This window comes from Scleropages formosus, chromosome 2 (genome assembly GCF_900964775.1).
Source record: "Scleropages formosus chromosome 2, fSclFor1.1, whole genome shotgun sequence".
Lineage (NCBI taxonomy): Eukaryota > Metazoa > Chordata > Actinopteri > Osteoglossiformes > Osteoglossidae > Scleropages > Scleropages formosus.
The window spans coordinates 33414559-33436223 of record NC_041807.1 but is presented as its reverse complement, the minus strand read 5'-3'; the positions used below and the strand labels follow the sequence as shown (position 1 = coordinate 33436223).

The window sequence follows — 21665 nt, the reverse complement described above, 5'->3', positions numbered from 1 at the left end:
ACGGGTATCGCAGCCGGGTCCGAGCGACGATTATACACCCCGGTTAACGAAGAGGGCGGCACGGCGGGTAGCGCCGGTGCCTCACGCATCCTGGCCGGTGGGATGGAATCGGGCTCAGTTCCCAACGACGGACGGACGGAAGGGCTGATGATGAGGGTTCTTGGGCGAAAATACTCAGCTCCGCGTGGCCTCCGTCCCATCGTGGACACGTGGCGTGGAAAACGGTTAACGAGAGGGCTTGGCGATCGCAGGCATGACCGCAATGTGTTTTAGCGAGGCTGCGTCTGCGTGCGACATGCATCGCGTGTCATGCGGTGGCAGAGCAATGCGGCAGAGAAAAGGCCCGTGAAGGAGTGGTGCTTTCGGGCTCCGTTCCAACGACACGCCCGCACTTTTACCATTCCAGACATCTCAAGAAAATATATTTACTTGATGATACGCTTTATCCTCAATGCGGTGACACGTTTCAGTTCTCAAAGTGATTTCGTCTTCGCGTGAAAACATGAAACCACCACGCACCCTATAAGTTGCTGCCTATGGACCCAAAGGTCACAGGTTTGAATCCCACCTGCAGCTGAAGTACCCTTAAGCAAGGTACTTTCCCTGAAAATCGATACAGTAAAATTACCCTGCTGTATGAATGGGTCGGACATCGTAAGTCGCTTTGCAGGAAAGCATCAGATAAATGTAAAAAAATGTAAGACCACCTTCGACAAGAACACATATTAAGTTTATCATGACATATTATGTAATCTTCAGTCTCTACTGCTATGGTTAGAAATAATACAAATGTTACACAACTTCTGTCAACTATCAGTGATTCAATTACTAGGTCTTGTAGGTTTGAGGTTGAATCCTGATATTTTCCGCAGAATTCCAGTGCACAAAGTGATTCGAAAAGAACTGAACGCTTTCAATGTATTTCTGAGTAACTAAGTATCATGCGAACATGTAGCCTAAACCAATGTCTGGAACGAGATCAGGAGACCGAGGAGCAGGTGAGGATCCGGTTGCGGGTTCGATTATTTTGGAAGGATTGGACAAGGGAACAGGCAAAAATTGTAGTTGGGGGCAGGAAAAGGTCGGTCGCGGTGCGGACGTTGTTCTTCGGACGAGACGGGAATCGAAGTTGATCAGACGAAGCAGGAGATCAGGAACTGAGAAGACAGGGACCAGGGAGGGACTGTAAGGCCGAGGCAGTAAGTGGGTTTTGCTGATTTTCACGTTGGACTCGATGAGATTCCACAACCTTGTGCGTCGGCGCGGCTTCCTTTATCCCCGGTCGCTCTGATGCCCGGCAGGTGCGGTCGTTTTGGCTTCGTGGCGTGGGCCTGACAACCAGTTTGCAAAGGAACCGCCACAGTTTTTTCTTATTGTCGCAAATGCTCAATATGTGTCCCTTGTGCCACGCAGCACAGGTCCGTCCTGAAGTGTAATTCATCCCAAACCCGTCGCAATTGAAAGCGTTCAATTGCACTGAGTTCAATTTTGAATTACTCTGTATAACAGTAATGATATAAGAAGTAAATGTGAAATGTGTTAAACTGTAAACTTTAATGGACATTATAATAATAATAATATGTGAGTCAGTGAATAAGAACAGAGGCAGACAAGCGGCTCATCAACCACTGTCACCCCTAGTACGGTTGTGGGTTCACATGCGGCTCCACTTGTTCCTCAGACCAGAGACGTTTGACATTAATTTTCATTTCAACATGTGACTCATCAACAAGCGGCGAGTTTCGCCTGCTGAACATGTACGCTTGAGGATGCTGACACTCCATCCCAGATGCAACGAACCTCAAGTCCCGTACCTCCCAGAACGTTCTCCATGTAAACACGACTGACAGCATCAGCAGTTACTGAAAAAAATGAACAGACCGAGTTACTTAAATCATCACTTGCATTATTCAGAAATCGCTTTCAAATATTTTCACATATGTGGAGCTGATATGTTGTGTTTCTACACTTAGCGGAAGCTTTCTCAAAAGTAACATCTGAGGATTGTACTCTAAATTACTTAGGTATTTACCCCCTGAGGGATGCGGTGGCGCAGTGGGTTGGCCTGGGTCCTGCTCTCTGGTAGGTCTAGGGGTTCAAGTCTTGCTTGGGGTGCCTTGTGATGGACTGGCATCCCATCCTGGGTGTGTCCCCTCCAGCCCTATGCCCTCTGTTGCCAGGTTAGGCTCTGGCTCCCTGTGACCCTGTATGGGGCAGGCGGTTCTGTGTCTGTGTGTGTGTATTTATCTATCTTCTTACACAGCTGTCAAGCTATTTGACTTGATCAAGGGTACTACAGCAGGAGGAGGGATTCACCAACTGTCCTTGGACCTCAAGAGGCTCTAACTACCTACACACACACATATACACATATCTGCCGAAACCGCTTGTCCCGAGCGAGGTCGCGTCGAGCCGAAGCCGAACCCAGCAAGACAGGGCGCAAGGCTGGAGGGGGAGGGGACACACCCAGGACGGGACGCCAGTCCATCGCGAGGCACCTCAAGCGGGACTCCAAGCCCAAACCCACCGGAGAGCAGGACCCGGTCAAACCCGCTCCGCCACCACACCCCCCAGCAGAAAGATACAGGGAGAGAAATACCAAGCTAAGTTTATTCTGTGACATTTTTATTGTTGGCAACATTTCAAAGATGTGACACAATACAGTATTTACAGATTTCGTCCATAGATACGTGGTAATTCCAGATAAACATAACAATTTCTGACTTCACAGGATCCGTAATCGACAACTGGACTTGCTCTTCCTCGCATGGTGGGCCACCTGTCAGAAAGCGGTGTGAAAATCAGTGTGAAATATAACGTTATTGTTATTCTGCAGCGGTTGAATCATACTGCTGCATGATTGTATCATGATGTTTTTTGGCTGAAAAGCATATACATGGCTGTTGGATGTGTAGATGAAGAGCAGGAGGACAGTACTAAAAGATCAAATGCCTTCTGTAGCCTGAAATCCCGGAGTGACCTGAACCACCTGTTCGACCGGTCTCCACTTACTCTTCGGAGGAAATATTTTTCTAGGGAAAAACAAGCAGTGTTTTAAAACACAGAAAGTATTTGTCATGTGTGAGAAAATAGGGTGATCCCAGATGGGTTTCAGGAAGAGGATGATTTCATAAATTCTTAACTCTTATTTGTCTTCACAAAGACCGTAGGAAAATCAGTCCATCAGCGGTCACCGTACTGACAGCTGTGATTCGACGCAAATGTTGTAGAGGCAAATTGATCGCTTGAAGCAAAACACACACACACACAAAACTCATGATAAATACCGGTTTTAACCTTTGCAATAAACTATATTTACCGTTATAGCTCAACCGAGGGTCTTGGTTTGTTGGCCACTCTGTTGATCCGGAAGGTTCCCTATATTCTCTGACTGTCGTTAGCTTCTGCGCGGGGATGCGGTGTTTTCTCTGCGTATCTGAGAAGTGTCTACACCCCAGACTGACAAAGTGCTCAGTTTCTGGAGAGTTCAGCCATATAATGATTACCTAGCCACGATGGGTATGCGGGTGCAGATGCCTTCCTTACGTGGTGCCTGTTCATACTGAGACTGACCGGATGTGTAAAGAATATCCTCCGGTCTTCGCTCTCCCATTATAACGGTCCTCTTATGTACATTGTCTTAGGAACACAGCCATCATTTTCATTTGTGCACACAGCGTTTAGCCAAAACACCCGTTGTGGTACTTTTGGAAACTAGTTTATGATCCTGGTCGGTGCTGATATCTTGCAATATGAAGGTTTCCAGTTCAGATCCCACTTCTGCTTTTGTACCCTTGATCAGCGTACTTATCCGGAATTGTTATATTCACATGCTGTATAAATGGGGAAAATCATTGTAAGCCGCCTTGGACAAAAGCTGCAGCTAAATACATTATATATGTACGTTACATTATAAAACGTATTCATTTAAAATTCAAAATATATCCATGTATGAATATACACACACACACATCATCTGAAACTGCTTGCCGCATGCAAGGGTCGCAAGGAGCCAAAGCCTAGCCTGGCAGCACAGGGTGTAAGGCTGGAGGGGGAGGGGACACACCCAGGATGGGACGCCAGTCCGTCACAAGGCATCCCAAGTGGGACTCGAACCCCAGACCCATATATGAATATAATATAGTCACAACATAGTCATAATAATAAAATTCATTTTACATTTATTCATTTAACAGGGGCACAACTGGTAGCATAGTGGTTAGAGTTGCAGCTTTTAGACCCAAAGGTTGCCGGTTTGATTCCTACTTCTGTCTACAGTCCCCTTGAGCAAAGTACTTACCCTGAATTGCTCCAGTAAAAACACCCAGCAGTACAAAGGGGTAAATAATTGTAAGTACCTTTAGGGGAAAAAAGCATTGGTTAAATGAACCAATGTAAATTCTGCATGCAATTTCCTTCAAAAGTGGCTCAGAATGTTAAGCTACTTATTTCATCCATATACAGTATGTAGCTGAGTAAGTATTCAGGGAAATTAGCTTGATCTAGGGTTCCAGAGCAGGAGTTTGGGATCAAACCTGGGTATTTTAAGGGCAAATAGAGCAGCTCAAACCACTATGCAAACAGGGTTCCCTAAAAAAAAAGAAGGTAATAACAGATTGTATCATAGTGGTTAGAAGCGCTGCCTTTAGCCCTATGGGTTTGAATCCCGGTTCTAGTACTGGTGACCAGGGTACTCGCCTTGAAGTGTTCCAGTAAAATGACCCACCTCTAAAAATGGGTAAATAATTGTAAGTTGCTTCAGAGAAAAGTGTCAACTAAATGCAATGACCAGACAATTAGAAACTACGCAGTTATTAAAATGTTTAATAATACAAAGCTTTTCAAGAGCGTAATATAGTTTTATTTGACATTTTTTCCATAGTATAAACAGACACTTTCTAATTGTCAAGCTTTTATTTTTTACACAACTACCTTGCCAAAACCTGCTAGAAAGAAGAACAAAAATGTGGTTCTACAGCATAAAAGGCGGACCAGGCTGTCGGTCATTTGACCACGGCAGCAAGGAGCAACAACTAGGGTAATGCGGCAAGGCAATCACACCCATGTAGCAATGGATGTACCCTGTGTGCTGGGTGTGTAGCAGCCATGGAGTAAGACAGCTGGTAGGGTAGGTGGGTAGAGCTGTTACCTTTGGACCCAAATGCCACAAGTTCAAGTCCTGCTGCCGTTGTAATACTCATGAGTAAGGTGCTTACCCCAGAATTTCCCAGCTGTACAACTGGGTGAACAATTGCAGGCAATTCAACAGTAGAAAGGTGTCAGTAAAGTAAATGAAAGTAACATGTACTGGGAAGAAGAGCTCCAGAGATGGTGGTCTGGCCTAGTGGTGGCAGAGGCCAAAGCTCTGGACTTGACTCCAGTCACCTTCATGGAAAAACCTATAAGGAGAGGTTTACAATGTGCTGGAGTTACACTTAATGACAGTTTTTTTTTTTAAAAAAAAAGGATGAATCCTTGTGTTAGCAAGCAAACCTAAACAAATCTCTATAAAGCTGACGAGATGTTGAGTTCTGGATGTTTCCTGGAACTTGCAGGATGGAACATGTTGTCTTTACGGTAAGAGCAGATGCAAAAAACACTACCCATTAGTGTCACATGGAAAAATGTCACTACGGACACATGGGAGCGTGACCTTGACTTGTCCTTTACGGTGAATGGTTTTGTATGTGCTTGTTCCTCCCTGTGAATCAAGGAACAAAATGTCAAACTCAGCGACGGAACCTGCTTCACTCCAGCGTGTCTTCATAGGACATTTCCAGGGACGTCTCAGCTGTGCTTTAACGTCACTTTGACACGTTTATTCTGGGAACGCCGTAGGACACATGGTTACTGGAATAGTGAAAAATTTTGACAAATGTCTCATTTATCCCCCTTTGCACACACACACACACACACACACTTTCAGAACCGCTTGTCCCATACGGGGTCACGGGGAACCGGAGCCTACCCGGTAACACAGGGCGTAAGGCCGGAGGGGGAGGGGACACACCCAGGACGGGACGCCAGTCCGTCGCAAGGCACCCCAAGCGGGACTCGAACCCCAGACCCACTGGAGAGCAGGACCCGGTCCAACCCACTGCGCCACCGCGCCCCCCGTCCCCCTTTGCATTCTGGTTAAATCACAGCCCTAGTTGTGTTTTGGATGAATTTATAGCTCGAAAGTTCATTACTCTCACACTTTTGACTAAGAAATGCAGGTTATTGCTATGGTCCAAACCAGAAGCTCCCTCTACAGATGTGTGGTTGACTCAAGTGGTCTCAACTTTTATCCAGCAGAAAAATTAACATTTGAGATGCTCCATACTTCTAATGAATTCTGGATTCTCTTTTGAAACATCTTCATGCTACACAACCCCCCTGCTGAATATTGTGACCTTTTGCCCTTGGACTGTACTATGAGTCTGTATGTGTTTGCTGTTTCTCAAAGTACAGTAGTGGTTCTCCTCTGCTGTGACCCAGTTCTGTTCTTTGGACATTTGTGTTCAGATTTTTCTGATGCTTTTCTACTAAGCAATATACAATTAATTACTATTTACATAGCTCAGTAATTTTTACTGGAGCAATTTAGGGTAAGTACCTTGCTCAAGAGTACTACACCCAGAGGTGGGGATTGAACCTGTGACCTTTTGGTGTAAAGGCAGCAGTTCTAACCATTACACTGCCAGCTGTCCCATGTGTTAAAGTTAGTTAAACAGTTAAGACTTCAGCAGCCTAACGCAGTAGGTAGCATAGCGGTTAGGACCACTACCTTTGGGTTTGCAGGTGACAGGGTTAAGTCCCACCTACTGTTGTAGCACCCGTGAGCCAGGTACTTACCCTTAACTGCTCCAATAAAATGGAGAAATAACTGTAAATTATTTGGAGAAAAGTATCAGCTGAATGAATACATGTAAAGGACTGCGCTGATACATCTCCACTGAGCCTGTAATACTAAACCCTTTCTCTGACTGTAGTACGACGAGCTAAAATCTAGTTCAAAACAGCACAGAGCTGTGTTTCTGTCACGCATCTGCAAATCACCCCTCAAAAAAAGTGCACTTTCTATTGCCCTGAAGCGGTTTGCTTCAGCTATCCGTATTGAATGGACACACAAGCCATACACAAGCAGTCCCCGGGTTACGAACGAGTTCCATGTCTTCAGTCTGTCTTTAGTCTTAAGTCGGATTTCGACGGAAGTCGGAACAGTTGGGTATGGTGGGTATCTAACGTCAGTTTGTCTTAGTATAGCGTGTACCTTTCTATGAATAAAAACATTAAAGAAACACTTCCGGGTACACTAAAACATCTTTAATATAACAATATAGCAATAATAATAATTAGAATAATAATAAATGTAACTACAGTAAGAGAGACACAGAGATAATAAATGTTACTATTGTGATGATGAACAGAGGACACGGAGGAGACTGGGCCCAAGTGCAGGATCGTTTATTCATAATCAAAGGACTAGACGTGTTCTTGCGGTCGGGGACGGGCGAATGGTCGGTTGATCAACAAACTGAACAGAGGCGAGGATCCGAAATTGTGCTCGAGGGACAAGGCGGGCGGTCGTTATCAAAGAGACGCGGAACGGGACTGGGAACGATGAGAAGGGACGGTTGTGTCAAGTGAGATTCCGCACCTGGGGAGAGGTTGAGAAGTGTCTTTTATAGCCGAGTGCTCCAATTGAAGCTGCTGGTTGAGGTGCGGGGCGTGTTCGTGACAACTACAGTATTTATAATAGAGTGTGTTGTGTGTGTGTGTGTGTGTGTGTGTGTGTGTGTGTGTGTGTGTGTGCAAAACATTAAAGAAACTTTAATGTTCGCTTTTCCAATGTTCGTTGGCGTTTCACCTTTTCCGATCGCTTTATTATTTCCACTTTAGTTTCAGTTGTGCTCGTTTTGCTTTTCTTTGATGCATCACCATCACTTGCATCACATTTACACTTTGGTGCCATGGTTAGGAGGGCAAAAACAAAAAAATTTGAGCCAAATACAGTAAAAGACGAGACATTAACAGGAAAAGAAGGAAGTCTGCCCTACCTCAGGCTCACGTGTCCCGCCCACAAAGCACTGTAGACGCACAATGTGTTGATGTGGGTCGCAAAGTAGCGCCTGCTTGTTATTACGAACTATTGTATGCCCAGTAACTCGAATTTTTAATATAATAAGCTTAATATGAAGTTTTAATTTGATTGTTACTTAAGGGTGACAAAAATACAACTTCCGGTCAATAAGAGGGTGGTTTGTAACTACAGGTTGTACGCAAGTCAGACGTTCATAACCCAGGGACTGCCTGTACAAACAAAAGAACCGCACATTTATCTAGCTGCACATCAGAAAAACAGCATGCAAATCCTGTCCTCAAGCAGTAGACCTGAAAAGGGGGCAGCGCCAGATGCTGTCAACTACTGTTATCAGCATCAGTTTTCTAGGGCACATCTGATGCAAATATTTCCATATGCAAACACATATCCAAACCAAGGATTATTTCAACACCGTATGGTTTCACACCTGATCTGTACCCATTACAAAAAACAACTTTTTCCTGCCATTCTCATTTTAGCAAATGAGGGGCGATTAAAAATGTTGCTTAGCTTCACCTGAAAAACAACAAAAAACATAAGTGAGACAGTTTAGAAAAAAATGTCACTTAATATCCCAAAGAAGTCCATTTTTTATATTTACTGAAGTTGTGTGGAAATATGGGGCGTAAATGTAAGCGTGCTCAGCTGCTGTCAACATGCGATTGTGAAAATTAGCACAAGTCATCCCGCCATCAATTATTCAACTGAAAGAGGAACTAATTACGATTGTCCAATAACCATTACATTGACAAAAAAATTAATACATTATCTGCTAATTAAAATAAGAATGCAAGAGAATTACTTGAAATCAACTCTTTCTGTTATAAAAATCCATGAAATCACGTGAGGGTGTTTGGATGTACAAACTACTGATATTTGCATATAATTTGTGTATAACAACATGCAGATAATAGTGTATCATACAGTAATTAGTCTGGGAAACTCCCCAGCCACTACAACACAGACTGCAAGGCAGACACAAGGGTACAAAACAGAATCATTTTATTAAAGTTCTATCTTAACTTTCTTTATATATATTTATAAAATTTCTAATACCATGGGCCTGAAACTAGGACAAACCAAATGCTCTGATAGCTCTCGGTGTCATTAGTGCCCTCAGCAGGGGGGCTGCCTTATATTTTCTATTTTCTATATCCACATTCAGTTATACATTAACATTATTCACCAGTTCACCCGATTGTTCCACTGCACATGAGGAGGTGTGGGGTGAGAACATCAAAAATATTACTGACAAACATCATCCCCACAGTGCAAAAACTGAGGCTCTCACATCCAGTGAGGGTCATGATAGGATTCAGTGGCATAATAAATAATACAATGATCGCAAATGACTCGTCTTCAGTTTCCCGAAGGCAAAGCACACGTTTTGGACACGTGCCGTCATGTTGTCATCGGCACCGTAAGGTGAGTGGTGAGCTCCTGCTGGGACTCTTCAACCAGGACAGCATGCATGATTACACACTTGACCATGGGATTTGTATTACAACATTGATGGAGTAATTGTGTGTGTAACTGCTCAATGACAACATACTAGGGTGGAACTGTGTGTGTATGTATGTATGTATGTATGTATGTATGTATATGTGTTATTGCAGAATTCTTATTACAGTTGCAGCTCTGCAGCAGATAATCTACATGCAATAGAAAAACTGACACACTAAAGCTAACAGAGCAAACTTTTAAATTGCAGTTTGGTTTTCCACCATACAGTATTAGTTTTTAAACCCCAACTTAGTTTTAAAAAAAATGTACATCTTGAAGAAAAAAAGTTTGCTTATGTAAACAGGGAAAAAATGATGCCCTCCTCCTGTGCTTTTGGGACATGCATCCTTGGTCACATGGGGCACTGAGCTCTGCAACAGGGCTGCAATTCAGTTGAGCACGGGTCCAAGCACAAACACAAAAGCAGGTGATGGGGCCTATTCAACACTGGGGGGCGCTGTAGAGTATCCACTACCCCTTAATTACAGTACACACACCTGCAGTGTAATTTGTGGGTGTATTTTAATGTTAAGTGTTGAGAAAAAGAAGTGGAAGAAGGAGAGGACCGTAGGAACGAGGACCATTTCTCAGCAAAAGGAAACTGCTCTGCGGTAGAAACACTGACATGCTACACAGTATGTACCACAACATCATGTTAAACACACAGCAGCATTATACTACAGCCTGGAGAATGCAGCACAACAAGCAATGGCCATTTTTCTCACGAGACACCAATAAATATTTTTCATTTCTGTTTTCGTCTTCATTTTCATTCCTGCATCACTATTCCCCACTGTCAGTCCTGCAGGGAAGTATCTGTGTCACAGACATGATGGGAGGGTATGTTGTGGCCCACATGGGACACAGAGGAGTGTATACTGGATAGTTCTGAAGCTGTGTGTGGTCTCTTCTGGTCCAGTGGACATATACCAGCTGTGTGTGTGTGTGTGTGTGTGTGTCTGTCAGACCACACATGACTATGTCCATATCACAGTAGTTTTTGAGCTTCCAAAAAGAAAGTGCCCGTTGACCTGTGCTTGTTCACAGTGCTGGTGTGCTTGTATGTGACAGAAGGAAAGAGAGTCAGAGAGAAGGGGAAGTGTCAGTCAGTGTCACTTGTGTCGCTGCTGGGGACCCCTTGCACCTTGTTACGATGCTGCATCGCCCGATGGTAGGCGACCTGCACTGACTTCCGAATGTTGGACTTCCGACCTTCCATCATCTTCTCCTTGTCCAGTTCCTGGTCCACGCCCAGAGGGACCAGCTTGGAACGGGGCAACCACTGCCTGCATGAACACAAACGAACACACACACACACACACGGTGTAACTAGCTGGCTTAACGGTGCATTTAGGCATGTGCAGTTTACACACGGCTACTGCTGACAGAGAGCAGACTGCCAACTCACCAGGTCCTCTTGTTATCAAAGAACAGCACAAGGAAGAGATGCTCACGGGCCTCCTGGGTCATCTGCTCACCCAGCTTCAGCACGTCCACAGGTGGGACAGGGATGGGTACCCCCCGATGGAACACGCCCTCACGGGGCATCTTGGGGTCTATGATCTGTGTGTGAGCAAGAGAGACAGAAGGGTAATGCAACCAATATCAATTTCATATCAATAAAAAAAGCATTCACCTTTGTAAATGTACAATATGCCTATGTGTGAGAGTGGTTTTGCTAACCAGAGCAGGGTATGATGGGTATCCTCGACACTTGGCCCACACCAGGTCCAAAGCATCTAGCGACGTGTAATCATCTGAGGTCATCCAGCAGCCAGACCTGCCCCGGCCACGCACCACTGAAACACCAAATAATTATGTTCAACACGCGCACATACGCCTGGGATGTAGCACTTCTCGTTCTGCAGTACTCACTGTGCGACATGCCTCGTCCCCCGCCCACAGAGTAGGAGTCATTCTCGGTCCCAGATGTGTCCTCACTGCTGTCTTCTTGGAAGGCTGAGCGGGAGAACGAGGGCTTGCCCCTGCCCTGCTTTGACGGAGTTGTGCTGAGACGGTCACAGAGTCACAAAGCAAGATGAGAAAATGACAGTTAACAGTCATCAGACAGCTGGGGAATATCCCAAAGCTTCAGGAGCCAGTGGGACAGATAAGGCGTGGTGAGAAAGGGGGGGGGGGGGTACCTGGTGCGATCAGATGCAGCGCTGCTGCTGCTGCTGGTGGAGGACTCTGAGTCAGAACTGGAGCGAGGCAGGCTGCGCTCGTTCCTGTACACACGGAAGCTCTCTGTCACCGGCTGGTTGCCACCATCAAACCCATTGCTGGGCAAGCCTGGAGGAATTGAGGAGAGTCTGATGAGGGGCTAGAGCGCAGCCTGTTCTGTGCAGAGGCTGCAGAGTGCACAAAAACTGCTGTGCGCAGAAGGCCACAGGGTGCAATATTATGGCGCAGGGACACGTGTCGTGTCGTTGTCTCACCCAGCATGAGCTCATCGTTGTCACTGTCACTTTCTGAGCTGGAGCTCGTGCCGGGACTACGCGTCCTCTTCCTCGGCCGGGGGGAGGAGAGCAGGGGCAGCTGAGGAGGCCCCACGGGGCTGGGGCTAACACCAGGTCCGCCATGGGCTGTGTCACGGTTTTTCGGGGGCCTGCCAGGTCTTTTGGGTGGTCCGGCAGTTTTGGGATTCTTCTTGGAGAACAGGACAGAGGTGCGACGTCCCACTTCTGGGGCCATGGCAGAAGAGACATTCAGATCTGTGAGAAAGGACAGAATTTATTAAACATCCCTTCTGTCTGTCTGTCTGTCTCTCACACACACTTGTATTTGTGTACATACAGTGTCAGGAGAACCCCACCACTGTTCAAGGATTGCAGCACCGGCACTCGCAATGTTATAAACAACAGAAGTCTGGAAAATGAATCACATTTGTTTAGTTTCAGTAGCTTCTGAAGTTGTGTGCTTAGCTTCTGGAAAGAAACAAGTTAAACGCTGGCAAAGTGGTATAACAAGTTGAGCTGGTGCCTCACGGGTCCTGGGCTATGAAATTAGACGTGTGTCCGAATCTGACTTGGTCTGTGCAAAGTTTACATGTTTTCTTAGTGTTTCTGAGGTTTCCTCCAGGTGCTCCAGTTTGTTCCCACAGTTCAAAGACGTGTTTCAGGTCAAGGGGTGATTCTGAATTGCCCATAGCGTGCAAAAGAATGTGTGCCTACCCTGTCTTGGACTGGCATCCTGCCCAGGGTTTACTTTTTTAAGGTAAAAGGTTAACAAAAGTGAATAAATTAGGGTATTTATGCAACATCTTACCTTTGATCTCATGGCTGCTGCTCTCTCCTCCCTCCTCATGGCGAGGGGTGGTGGACGTGTGGAGGTGGGGCAACGCAGGTATTCGATCGCCTCCGCCTGCAGTTTCCCGTGGGCCAATGATTGCTCCGCCCTCTCGCTGGTGGGCTAGCTTGCGCTTGATGACAGTCATCTCCTTGCGCAGGGCTTTGGCGCGCCGCGAGCGCCCGATGCTGTGCTTGCCTGCACTCACCTCATCAAAACGTGCCTGCAGCAAGCGCAACTGCTCCTCCAGTGGGAGGCGCCGCCGGTTCTCAGGCAAGAGCAGGTCTTAAGGGAAAGAGAGGGACAGGACACGTCCACTGAAACGCAGCCAGTGGATCAGGAGGAACTAAACATAAAAAGAAGAGCTCAGTACCAGTGGCGAAGGACAGAACCCCGAAACAGAGGAACAAAACGAGGGAGCTGAGTGTGGAGATGTACTCACCATCTTCTGAGGGTGGCAGCCTCTCTCTGTCTCTCTCCCGCTCGCGCTCCCTGTCCCGCGAGGGCTCGCAGTTGGGCTCTCGGGGAAGGTGCATGCCGGTTTCGTAGTCGAAGCCAATCCTTTCAGCCTGGCGGCGGGCCTGGCGGAGCACAGCACCCCCAGTCTCCCTCAAGCGCAGTGCTGCCTTATAGAACACTGTGTCCTTGGCGTTGTACTTGAGGCAGTTGTTAACTATGAGGCCAAAATCAGCCTCAAATGCCTCAAAACTGAGGTAGCGGTGAGACTCAAGCAAATTCCACATGGTCTGAAAGTCCATTGGCCTTTCAATGTGGTCCAGGTAATCGGGCACCTGCAGAGACAAAGTACTTTTCTTGCAGATTTTTCAGTCCGTTTGGTTGCATAACAAAATGTATAGAAACCCATCTCATGGCTGTTTTAAAGTGTGGCAATCTAACAGCCGGACAGGTGTCTTATTAATAAATTACCAGTTAGCTAGATCAGCATACCTGAAAGCAGGGAACTACATACACAAATAAGTTCAGCCCAAAGTTCAATTCAGATCAGGTAGGCAATACAACTGCTCAGTTTGGGCTGACATGCAAGAGCACAAAGGAAGGACACTGAAGGTGGACAGCTTTGACAGTCTGGTTGAACAGCAAAAACGAAACTGTGGCATGGCTCTGAAGTACCTCGGTCAGCGGCACAGGTTCCGCAAAAAAGTGGCTGGTGTCTCTGTCCTGCAGCTGCTCCAGTGTGCTGCGCAGCAGGATGAGGAAGGGCGTCAGCTGCATCTCCAGAGCTAGTTGTTGCACCTTGATCTGCGGAGACAGCAGCTGCTGATGGCGCGGACGCAAGCATCCAGATCATGCTATAACCTGATAGAACGATGTTTTCTGCAGGCCCCTCTGACTGGAAAACTTCTCGCAGGAGAGCTGTGAGGCTGTGGTTAAAGCATGTGACTCAGGTTTCAAGGCCTAGTTCCTACAATAACTGTTTTGGCACCTTTAGTAGCACATCAGCAAATTTCTATGTGGTCTTTGGCAGGGATTCAAGGTCCAGTCTGGGCTCTACCGCAACAAACTGGTCTATGTACTCTTACGTGGATAAGATGGTTATCGTTCTCCCCCCACAATATCTGCAAAATTGCTTTAATAAACATGTAACTGTACAAGTGGTACACTGGAGGTTAAAAACAAAAAGGCACAACAAAGGTTTTCTATACACAACTGCAGAGTAATCTTGGCTGTACAAAGCAAATCAGTCTTCATGGGGTTAGACGTATTGTTTTTCGGTATGTCTCAGCTATGCTGACCCACACCAACCGAAGTCCTGATCTGACATCTATTCTTAGTCTAATATGTTAGCTTATTCAAAACGGAAATTGTTAAATGACAAAATGAATGTGAACAACATTAGGGAGGGTTTCTGTACATACCAGGAAAACGCTGCCTTATTTGCATATAAACCGTTCGATTTTACATTAGCGCTGAAGGAACTACTCTGCCCCCTGCTAAAATTTTAAAAAGTTCTGATACCTCATTTTCGACTTCTGACCCTCAAAACTGGTATTTTTTTTAACCAAAATATTAGCAGGAGGATGCTAACCGTCTCCCTCTTGAGCTTCTCTCTCTTGCGGATGAGCTCCACCAGCAGCCTGGCCCTCTCCAGGTCGTGCCTGAGGCGCTGCCAAGCCTTCAGCTGCTCCTTTAGGGCTGCCTGCTTCTCCTCGCTGTCCCGCTGAGCACACACAGACACACACAGCCAAGCTTTGCATCAAGACCTGGAATAATTTTTGCTTGGGTTCTTGACAATCAGTCACAATAAAACCCTTATGGTACCAAAAACTCCACAAAAATTAAAATAAGACAATTATATATATACACATATCTGCACATAATGAAGCTGACACCATTACAGCAGTACTGAAAGTGATTCTACGTGTCTAAAAATAAAGTGACCACAGTAAACGAGCACGTAACATATATGCAAATTGTGGTACAGAATGGAAGATTATGCAGGCAGAATGCACAATGCCACTGAAACAGTATAACCATGTGCACAAAGGTGGAAATGCAACTATAGTGCATGGCCATGAAGTCTTTGTAAAACTGGAACTGTGATGGCCGGTGTGGAGAAGGCTGCAGTCGTGCTCAGTATTTACAGCGGGGATCTGCTCGGTGTTGCGCTGCGACTGCAGGTGCGTTTGCAGCCGGCGCAGCAGCGGGACTCCATTGCGACTTTGCCTCTTTAGGGTCCAGTAGCTGTGCAGTCGCTGCATGAACTGGCTCTTCCTTTGGACTGTCAGGCTACTGGTAATCTTGCTGAGCCTGGCAGAGTCAAAGTTCACAGGACAGTTAGGGTGAGGCAGCAAAAACTGAGTTTGCTGGTACTGATAAAAGGGGTTTGAGTTGCTTTACCTGTGCGGAGGGATGCAGGGCACTGACACCACTGGGGCAGCTGCTCTTTTCTCGGCTAAGATCTTCCGAGCCCTCTTCATTTTGAGACGCGACTTGGCTTTGGCACGTTTCACCCTTTCGGAACTCCAGCCTTTCGAGTCCTCATCGTGGGGGCCTGGGTCATCATCATCCTCCAGCTCACCTTCACTGTGAGACGAGTTCAGGCTGGCGCCACCTATGCCTGCCATCGGCCGCATGGACCCAGGCGGGGTGTGAATGTCACAGTATGCCGTCTTGCGTACACTGAAGGAGGTGCCGTTGGCCCCCGTCTCCCTCACAGGCTCCATCTTCATGTACAGACCAGCTTGCTGGGCGCAGGTGACATGAAAGGCTGTGTAGCAGTTGGCCTTGTGGCACTGTATACATGCCCCAGAGCCTCGCTGCTTGCAGATGTAGCAAGTGAGTTTCCAGCGGGCCGGGGGTATGTGTTCAATACTGTCAATGGGCTCAAGGAACACTGTGTTGGCAAAACATACCTGCAGAGACAACAGTGGGTCCAGACATGCATTTACACATTGAAGGGACTTCTAGTAAGGGGGAGAAAAAAACCGTTCAAACAAAATACTATTTGACATGAATGGTTATTAAAATGACTTAAGTTAAAAAATGGTGGCACCTGAGCAGAAGAGAACATCCAGTAATTGTAATTCTTGAAGAAGCTCTTATAAACTGTGCAATAAATTTTAGCAACATTATTTTCTTTAAAAATAAATTTGCCTTAACAAGAATAAACCAATGTTAACTTAACACTTCCAGATACTCCCCCAACATATACTCCTCACCTCTGGGATCCACAGGGCACAGACTACGTGGGCCCAACGTGCATCGTCCGTCTGTTTGAAGGCACCGCCCTTGTTGGGGCAGAGAGCACAGTCGACAGCACGGGACGGTGACTGCAGGCAGCGGCGGCACAGCCACTGGCCCTCAGGGATGTAGGGCACGCCGTAGCACTCCTGGTGCACGGCCAGGTTGCACATGTCACAGAAGAGGATGACATTGCTGTTCTGGCACTCGCCGTCGTTGCAGATGCAGCATACGGCGTCCTCGTCAATCAGGGAACTCGGATCAGCCTGGGAACCATGTTGGGTCCAGTGGTCTTAAGACTTAGCGTTATCAATTTCCATTAAGCACTCACTTAACCAAGCACAACATGCTTAAAAATATTTCTTATGCAAACTAAGCACTAATTCATACCACACCTTGACATTTCTAACACTGCAGAAATACCGTTGCATAAAAGATTTAAGATTTTTTTCCCCCCTCAAAAAACCATGGATGCTGATAAAATTGTTTTAAAAATTAGTACTTTGTTTCTCAAAAAAATTGTAATTTCTATTTGAACACTTTTGAAAAGATCACTTTATAGGATATTTTGTCACATAAAGTACTACGTTTGAAATGACCCACACCAATACAAAATATGTAAAATCCAACACATATACAAGGTTCACAGGAATGTAACCATGATGTCTTTTGTAGACTTCCTGTATCTGAGTTTCACCCAGTAACTTACTGATAAAGGACATATAAGTTGCTGATTTAAGCTCGAGGAATTACTCTGCAAGTATCCTTTGCCGAAATGCTCCAGTAAAATATTTCAGTAAGAAGTTGCTTCTCATAAAAGTTCAGATCAAGAAACTGGACATAATATATAACAATAAGGATTACATAACTGATTATCTGGATAAAAATATCTGAAAGCAATTATTGTTTAAAGGATGAGAGGCGCACCTTATTGTGGCTTTCAAAATAGGACTCTTTCTCCAGACGATCCATGAGGTACTCAAACACCTCCTGGGGAATGGGAGCAACACCATCGCTTCGCCTCTTGTCGTTCATAATGTCCAGCCAGATGTAGTCCTCCTCATCAATGTCATACTCCACTTCTTCATCCAACTCCTCCAGTGACTTGTCTATGTACCTGAAAGGAGCCATTTCGCAATAATAAACTCCCCAAACAATTCAGTGTGTCAAAACAGAAAAGTGAATGCCAGTGTGTACACGGATGTTTACAAGGATGTGCAATGCTATATACAAATAACGTTTGAATATTCTATGCTTCTGTGCTTCAAGTAATCAAGTAAGAACTCTCCATTTGAAATATTTTAATCGAACATACAACAGACATTGGACAAATCTGAGTAATCTACAAAAAGTTTGTTTCCAATGCTACTTTGTTCAGACATTTGTGTGCAGTCAGGCATTAAGGCTGCGGTAGCATACTGATTCAGCAGCAGTCTATATAGTTTGCTTTAATACATTGTGAACAAATGAATACAAATTTATTTAAAAGGTATGAATCCTTGTAAATATTTGCCTTTGTCCAAGGTGACTTACAATTTTACCTTGCTCAACGGTACAACAGCCAGGTCAACCCAGGTCCTTTGATTGCAAGATGACAATTGTAAACATTATGCAACCCACTGTCACTGCTGAAAAGTATCCTGTCTCATCCCAAATCTTTACGTTCGAACAACAGTTTAGGCCATTAACCCATAAGGAAAAAATGTTAGTAAATGGTAAAATAAAAAGCAACTTGATGTGTCAACATTCCACAGAAAAAAAAACTGCAAAAGTATTATGTGTAAATGATTAGAGTACTGTGCCCTATATTGGTGGGGGTCAAATTTTACAATGATCTGCTTCATGAGATGTGCATCATTAGAATCAAGACTGTAACACTGAAAACTATACAGAACAGCTACTGCCTTCTTGAGGCTGTGGGGGTGAAATGCAGGTGGAAGGAGCCTTCACTGTATCACATTGGTAACAAAAGGGACTGTGGTGCAGTCTGCTGCGTTAGCCTTGCCAGACAGGACAGAGGAGCGCTAACCTGTAGTACGAAGAAGGCCGTGGTGGTGCGTCGGGCCTCTCCTGGTCCAGTTCACGGTACACCACCTCAGGAAGCTTTACCGCAGGCCCGGTGGCAAGACTGTGATGGTGAGCAGATCCCCCTTCCTTCTTCTTCTCTTTGCTCTTGTGCTTGCCGGATTTGGGAGTGGCAGCGCCCTTGCCGCCGTTGGCTGCGGGGGTGTCTGGCCGGTCCTTGCTGCTGCCAGCTCCCGCCTCACTCCCTGTACCGCTTTCCACACCATTGCAACCAGCTGCCGATGGGGGTGTGTCTTCAGTGCCGCTTTCATCCTCTGACACTACATCCAGGCTCTCAAAGATGCTGATGCGGTGCACTTTACCATGGATCTCCAGCTCCACCATACGTTGGGCCTCAGCATAGGTCATGGCTTCCCGGCCCGGGGAGTGCGAGCGCTCTGAGCGCCCAGGGCTCCCAGGGATAGTGCCCTGGGGACCACAGCCTGCACCACTGCCCTTGTCTCCACCCCCATCCCCGTCCTCCAGCCCCACTCCCGAAACTCGCGGTGGGCGGCCCTTCCGCTTACGCTGCGGCATGCCCTGGAGTGCAGGTGGGTTGTCGTGGTCATAATGGTATAGGTGGTACTCAATGCCACTATAGCTCTTGTACACCTTGCGGCAACTCTCCACAGGGCACTCATATGGGGGCTTGGTAGCCCTCAAGTTGTGACAAAAGGTCTTCACGTCAAAATCCAGTCCCATGATGCCAATGGCTACTGCAGGGACGTAACTGTGCAGCTTACATCTATGAAAGCAAACAATATGTAAGAATATACTCTCCAGACAAGTCCGACCTGTTCTTTTACACTTATTCAAGTAGCTGATGCTTTTCTCCAAAGCAACTTACCATGGGTAAGTAACCGCAGGTAGCCTAACATTGCAACTTTCTTACATCACAGTTCATTACAGCACTGGACTTCATCTCTTCAAACAGGTATGAAGCAGCTCTTCTCAGTGCTACTGGGGATACAACTATTATTATTTTACTATTGTTACCATCATTATTACAACTACTACTACTACTACTACTATAACTTATCTGACATTTTATTCAAAATTACAAAGTCACGTTTGTATACTAAGCTACCTACAATGATTTAGTCATTTATTCGGCTGGTTAATTTTTACAGTAGTAATACTGGGTAACTGCCTTGCTCGAGGGTAGTACAGCAGGAAGCGGAATTCAAACCTGGACCCTTTGACTGCATGGCGATGGTTCTAACCATTACGTCCCCTGTTGCCCCAAGTAAAGAAAAAGCTCCAGTGACTCACCTGTTTAAACATGTGTGCTCACTGGGCGCCAATAAGCAGCATGGGCAGGTGGAGTAGCAACGTCCGGTCCTGACAGCTGCACAGACCTGTAGCGTGGTGACGTCACGCAGCGACCGCTGCGCCTCACGGTGACGTGCGGCGAATACGAAGTCGCGCGCACGAAAAATAACCGTCGTTTTCGCTTGTAGTGTCAGCGCAGCTGACTGTCACACGAAGAGCAGCTGCCCTCTTCGTGAAAGACAAGAGAAGACAAAAACAACAAAGAGACGAACCTGAGGTTATTGGAAGGAAGGAGTTTACGTTTTAAGCGCCAACTGCTGACGCCTCTTACTTACAACTTGCTTCAAACACTCATTTCTAGTACTTACTCTGCCCTGCCTGAGCTGAGAGTCTACACGTTTCTATTCTAATTAATATATATAATATAACACAGGAAACGTGGACCAATGTGTGGTTGTAAACCACGGAGGAAATGGGCTGTTAAACGGACTGGAGTGCATAAAAAAGTGATGAATTTGAAGCAGTTTTCCCTCCACAACGCGTAATTCGTTGCCTTCGCTTCGCCGCTTCGGATTCAACTCACTTCAGATGAAAAAAAAGATCACTGTTAAAACAACACTTCTACGTCAGAGAAGCCGCTGTATTTCTGCGCACAAATTTGGATTTCAGTTTTGTTATGTTTGTCCGCAGTCTAGCTGGAGCTGCTGGTCCGTGTTCATCATTGTGGACATGTCGTTAGCTGCCCCGCTAGCTCTCCGTGTTTCCGCAACCACAGGCTAATTTACACCCGAAAAATGCTTTAAAATTGGCGCCGATACATCCCGTGCTACGTGTAGTTGCATACAGCACAACCTCCCGTTTCTCCACACGCCGACGGACAAATAATTCACAAAACTCGCAAATGAGCACTTACAACTTGGGCTACATGCTGCCGTGCGGTGAAACCCCACACTTGGCTGAACCCCTCATGGCTGAAGTGCCGTGACTTTTCCCTCTGGTTCAGAAAGGAATCGGTAGATAAAAGCCAAGAGAAACGGTGTAAAATTAGAAGGGACTCATTGTGAAGAGAATAATGCGAGATCACAGCGAACAAAAGGGAAGCAAGCGCTCGAGACGGCCATGAGCGCTCGGCCGCACTTTCGACAAAAAGGAAACCCTTTATCTCCCCCTCTCTTCAAAATTATTCGCACGAATTTAATGACGGAGACTCTATAGACCTCATATATTTAATATTTATCTCGAATCTCTGGCAGATATTCACCAAGCACCGAGTTTCGGCTCTCTTTGTATTTTTTATTTTTTGTACGTGTTTCTATTTTTTTTTTTTCTATTTTTCTCCGTACTGTACACAGTGACGAATCTGGTTTTGCAGTTCGCAGTGTAAACACATTTCCGACATCGGCGAGGGTTAAAAAAACGTAGTCGTGTGGCACACACCGTGCCTCTTGAAAATCAGTGTTTTATCGCTGAACACAATCCAGCATTATACAAAATTAGAAGATAAATTCCTCTTTAAAATGCTTGAATCAGCCAACCTGGATACATTGATAATGAGAGCGGTTTGCGCCACAAATTTGAATATTAGAAAAAAAGCTCACACTCACGACACGGTCCTATGAGGCAGCAACGAAAGCAAAATAATACACTCACTTGTGCATACATACATATAAAACTGGATACCAATACATATACATATTGCTATAAACATTCGTGTACTGTGCATATGTTACTACATGATACATACCGTAAA

At 45.8% G+C, this 21665-nt stretch overlaps 1 protein-coding gene across 3 annotated transcripts; it reads right to left on the bottom strand.

Annotated features, from left to right (window-relative positions):
- Positions 1-9150: 9150 nt before the first annotated feature.
- On the bottom strand, positions 9151-21041 carry brpf1 (bromodomain and PHD finger containing, 1). 3 transcript variants are annotated; one of them, XM_018762307.2, is made up of 18 exons: positions 20829-21041; positions 19916-20143; positions 19491-19600; positions 18609-19388; positions 17507-17696; positions 16558-16845; positions 15737-16251; positions 15481-15646; positions 14925-15056; positions 14009-14137; positions 13320-13668; positions 12857-13162; positions 12028-12303; positions 11734-11881; positions 11465-11598; positions 11273-11388; positions 10998-11152; positions 9151-10875 (listed from the first exon to the last, which is right to left on the bottom strand). In XM_018762307.2, the coding sequence occupies exons 4-18, from the start codon at positions 19343-19345 to the stop codon at positions 10692-10694; spliced, it is 3825 nt and encodes a 1274-aa protein (XP_018617823.1). In that variant the 5' UTR covers positions 19346-19388; positions 19491-19600; positions 19916-20143; positions 20829-21041; the 3' UTR covers positions 9151-10691. The 3 variants fall into 3 exon arrangements, with proteins under 3 accessions (XP_018617823.1, XP_018617821.1, XP_018617822.1); XM_018762305.2 differs by having other exon boundaries at positions 10692-10875; positions 19491-19603; XM_018762306.2 differs by lacking the exon at positions 19491-19600 and having other exon boundaries at positions 10692-10875.
- Between the last annotated feature and the right edge of the window lie 624 nt (positions 21042-21665).

Coding starts and splice junctions, on each gene's coding strand:
- brpf1 (XM_018762307.2), bottom strand. CDS start 19,345: ATGGGACTGGATTTTGACGTGAAGACCTTTTGTCACAACTTGAGGGCT. Junction 17,697..18,608: donor CGGCCTTCTTCGTACTACAG/GTTAGCGCTCCT, acceptor GGCTCCTTTCAG/GTACATAGACAAGTCACTGG. Junction 10,876..10,997: donor TTTGATAACAAGAGGACCTG/GTGAGTTGGCAG, acceptor GTGTTCATGCAG/GCAGTGGTTGCCCCGTTCCA.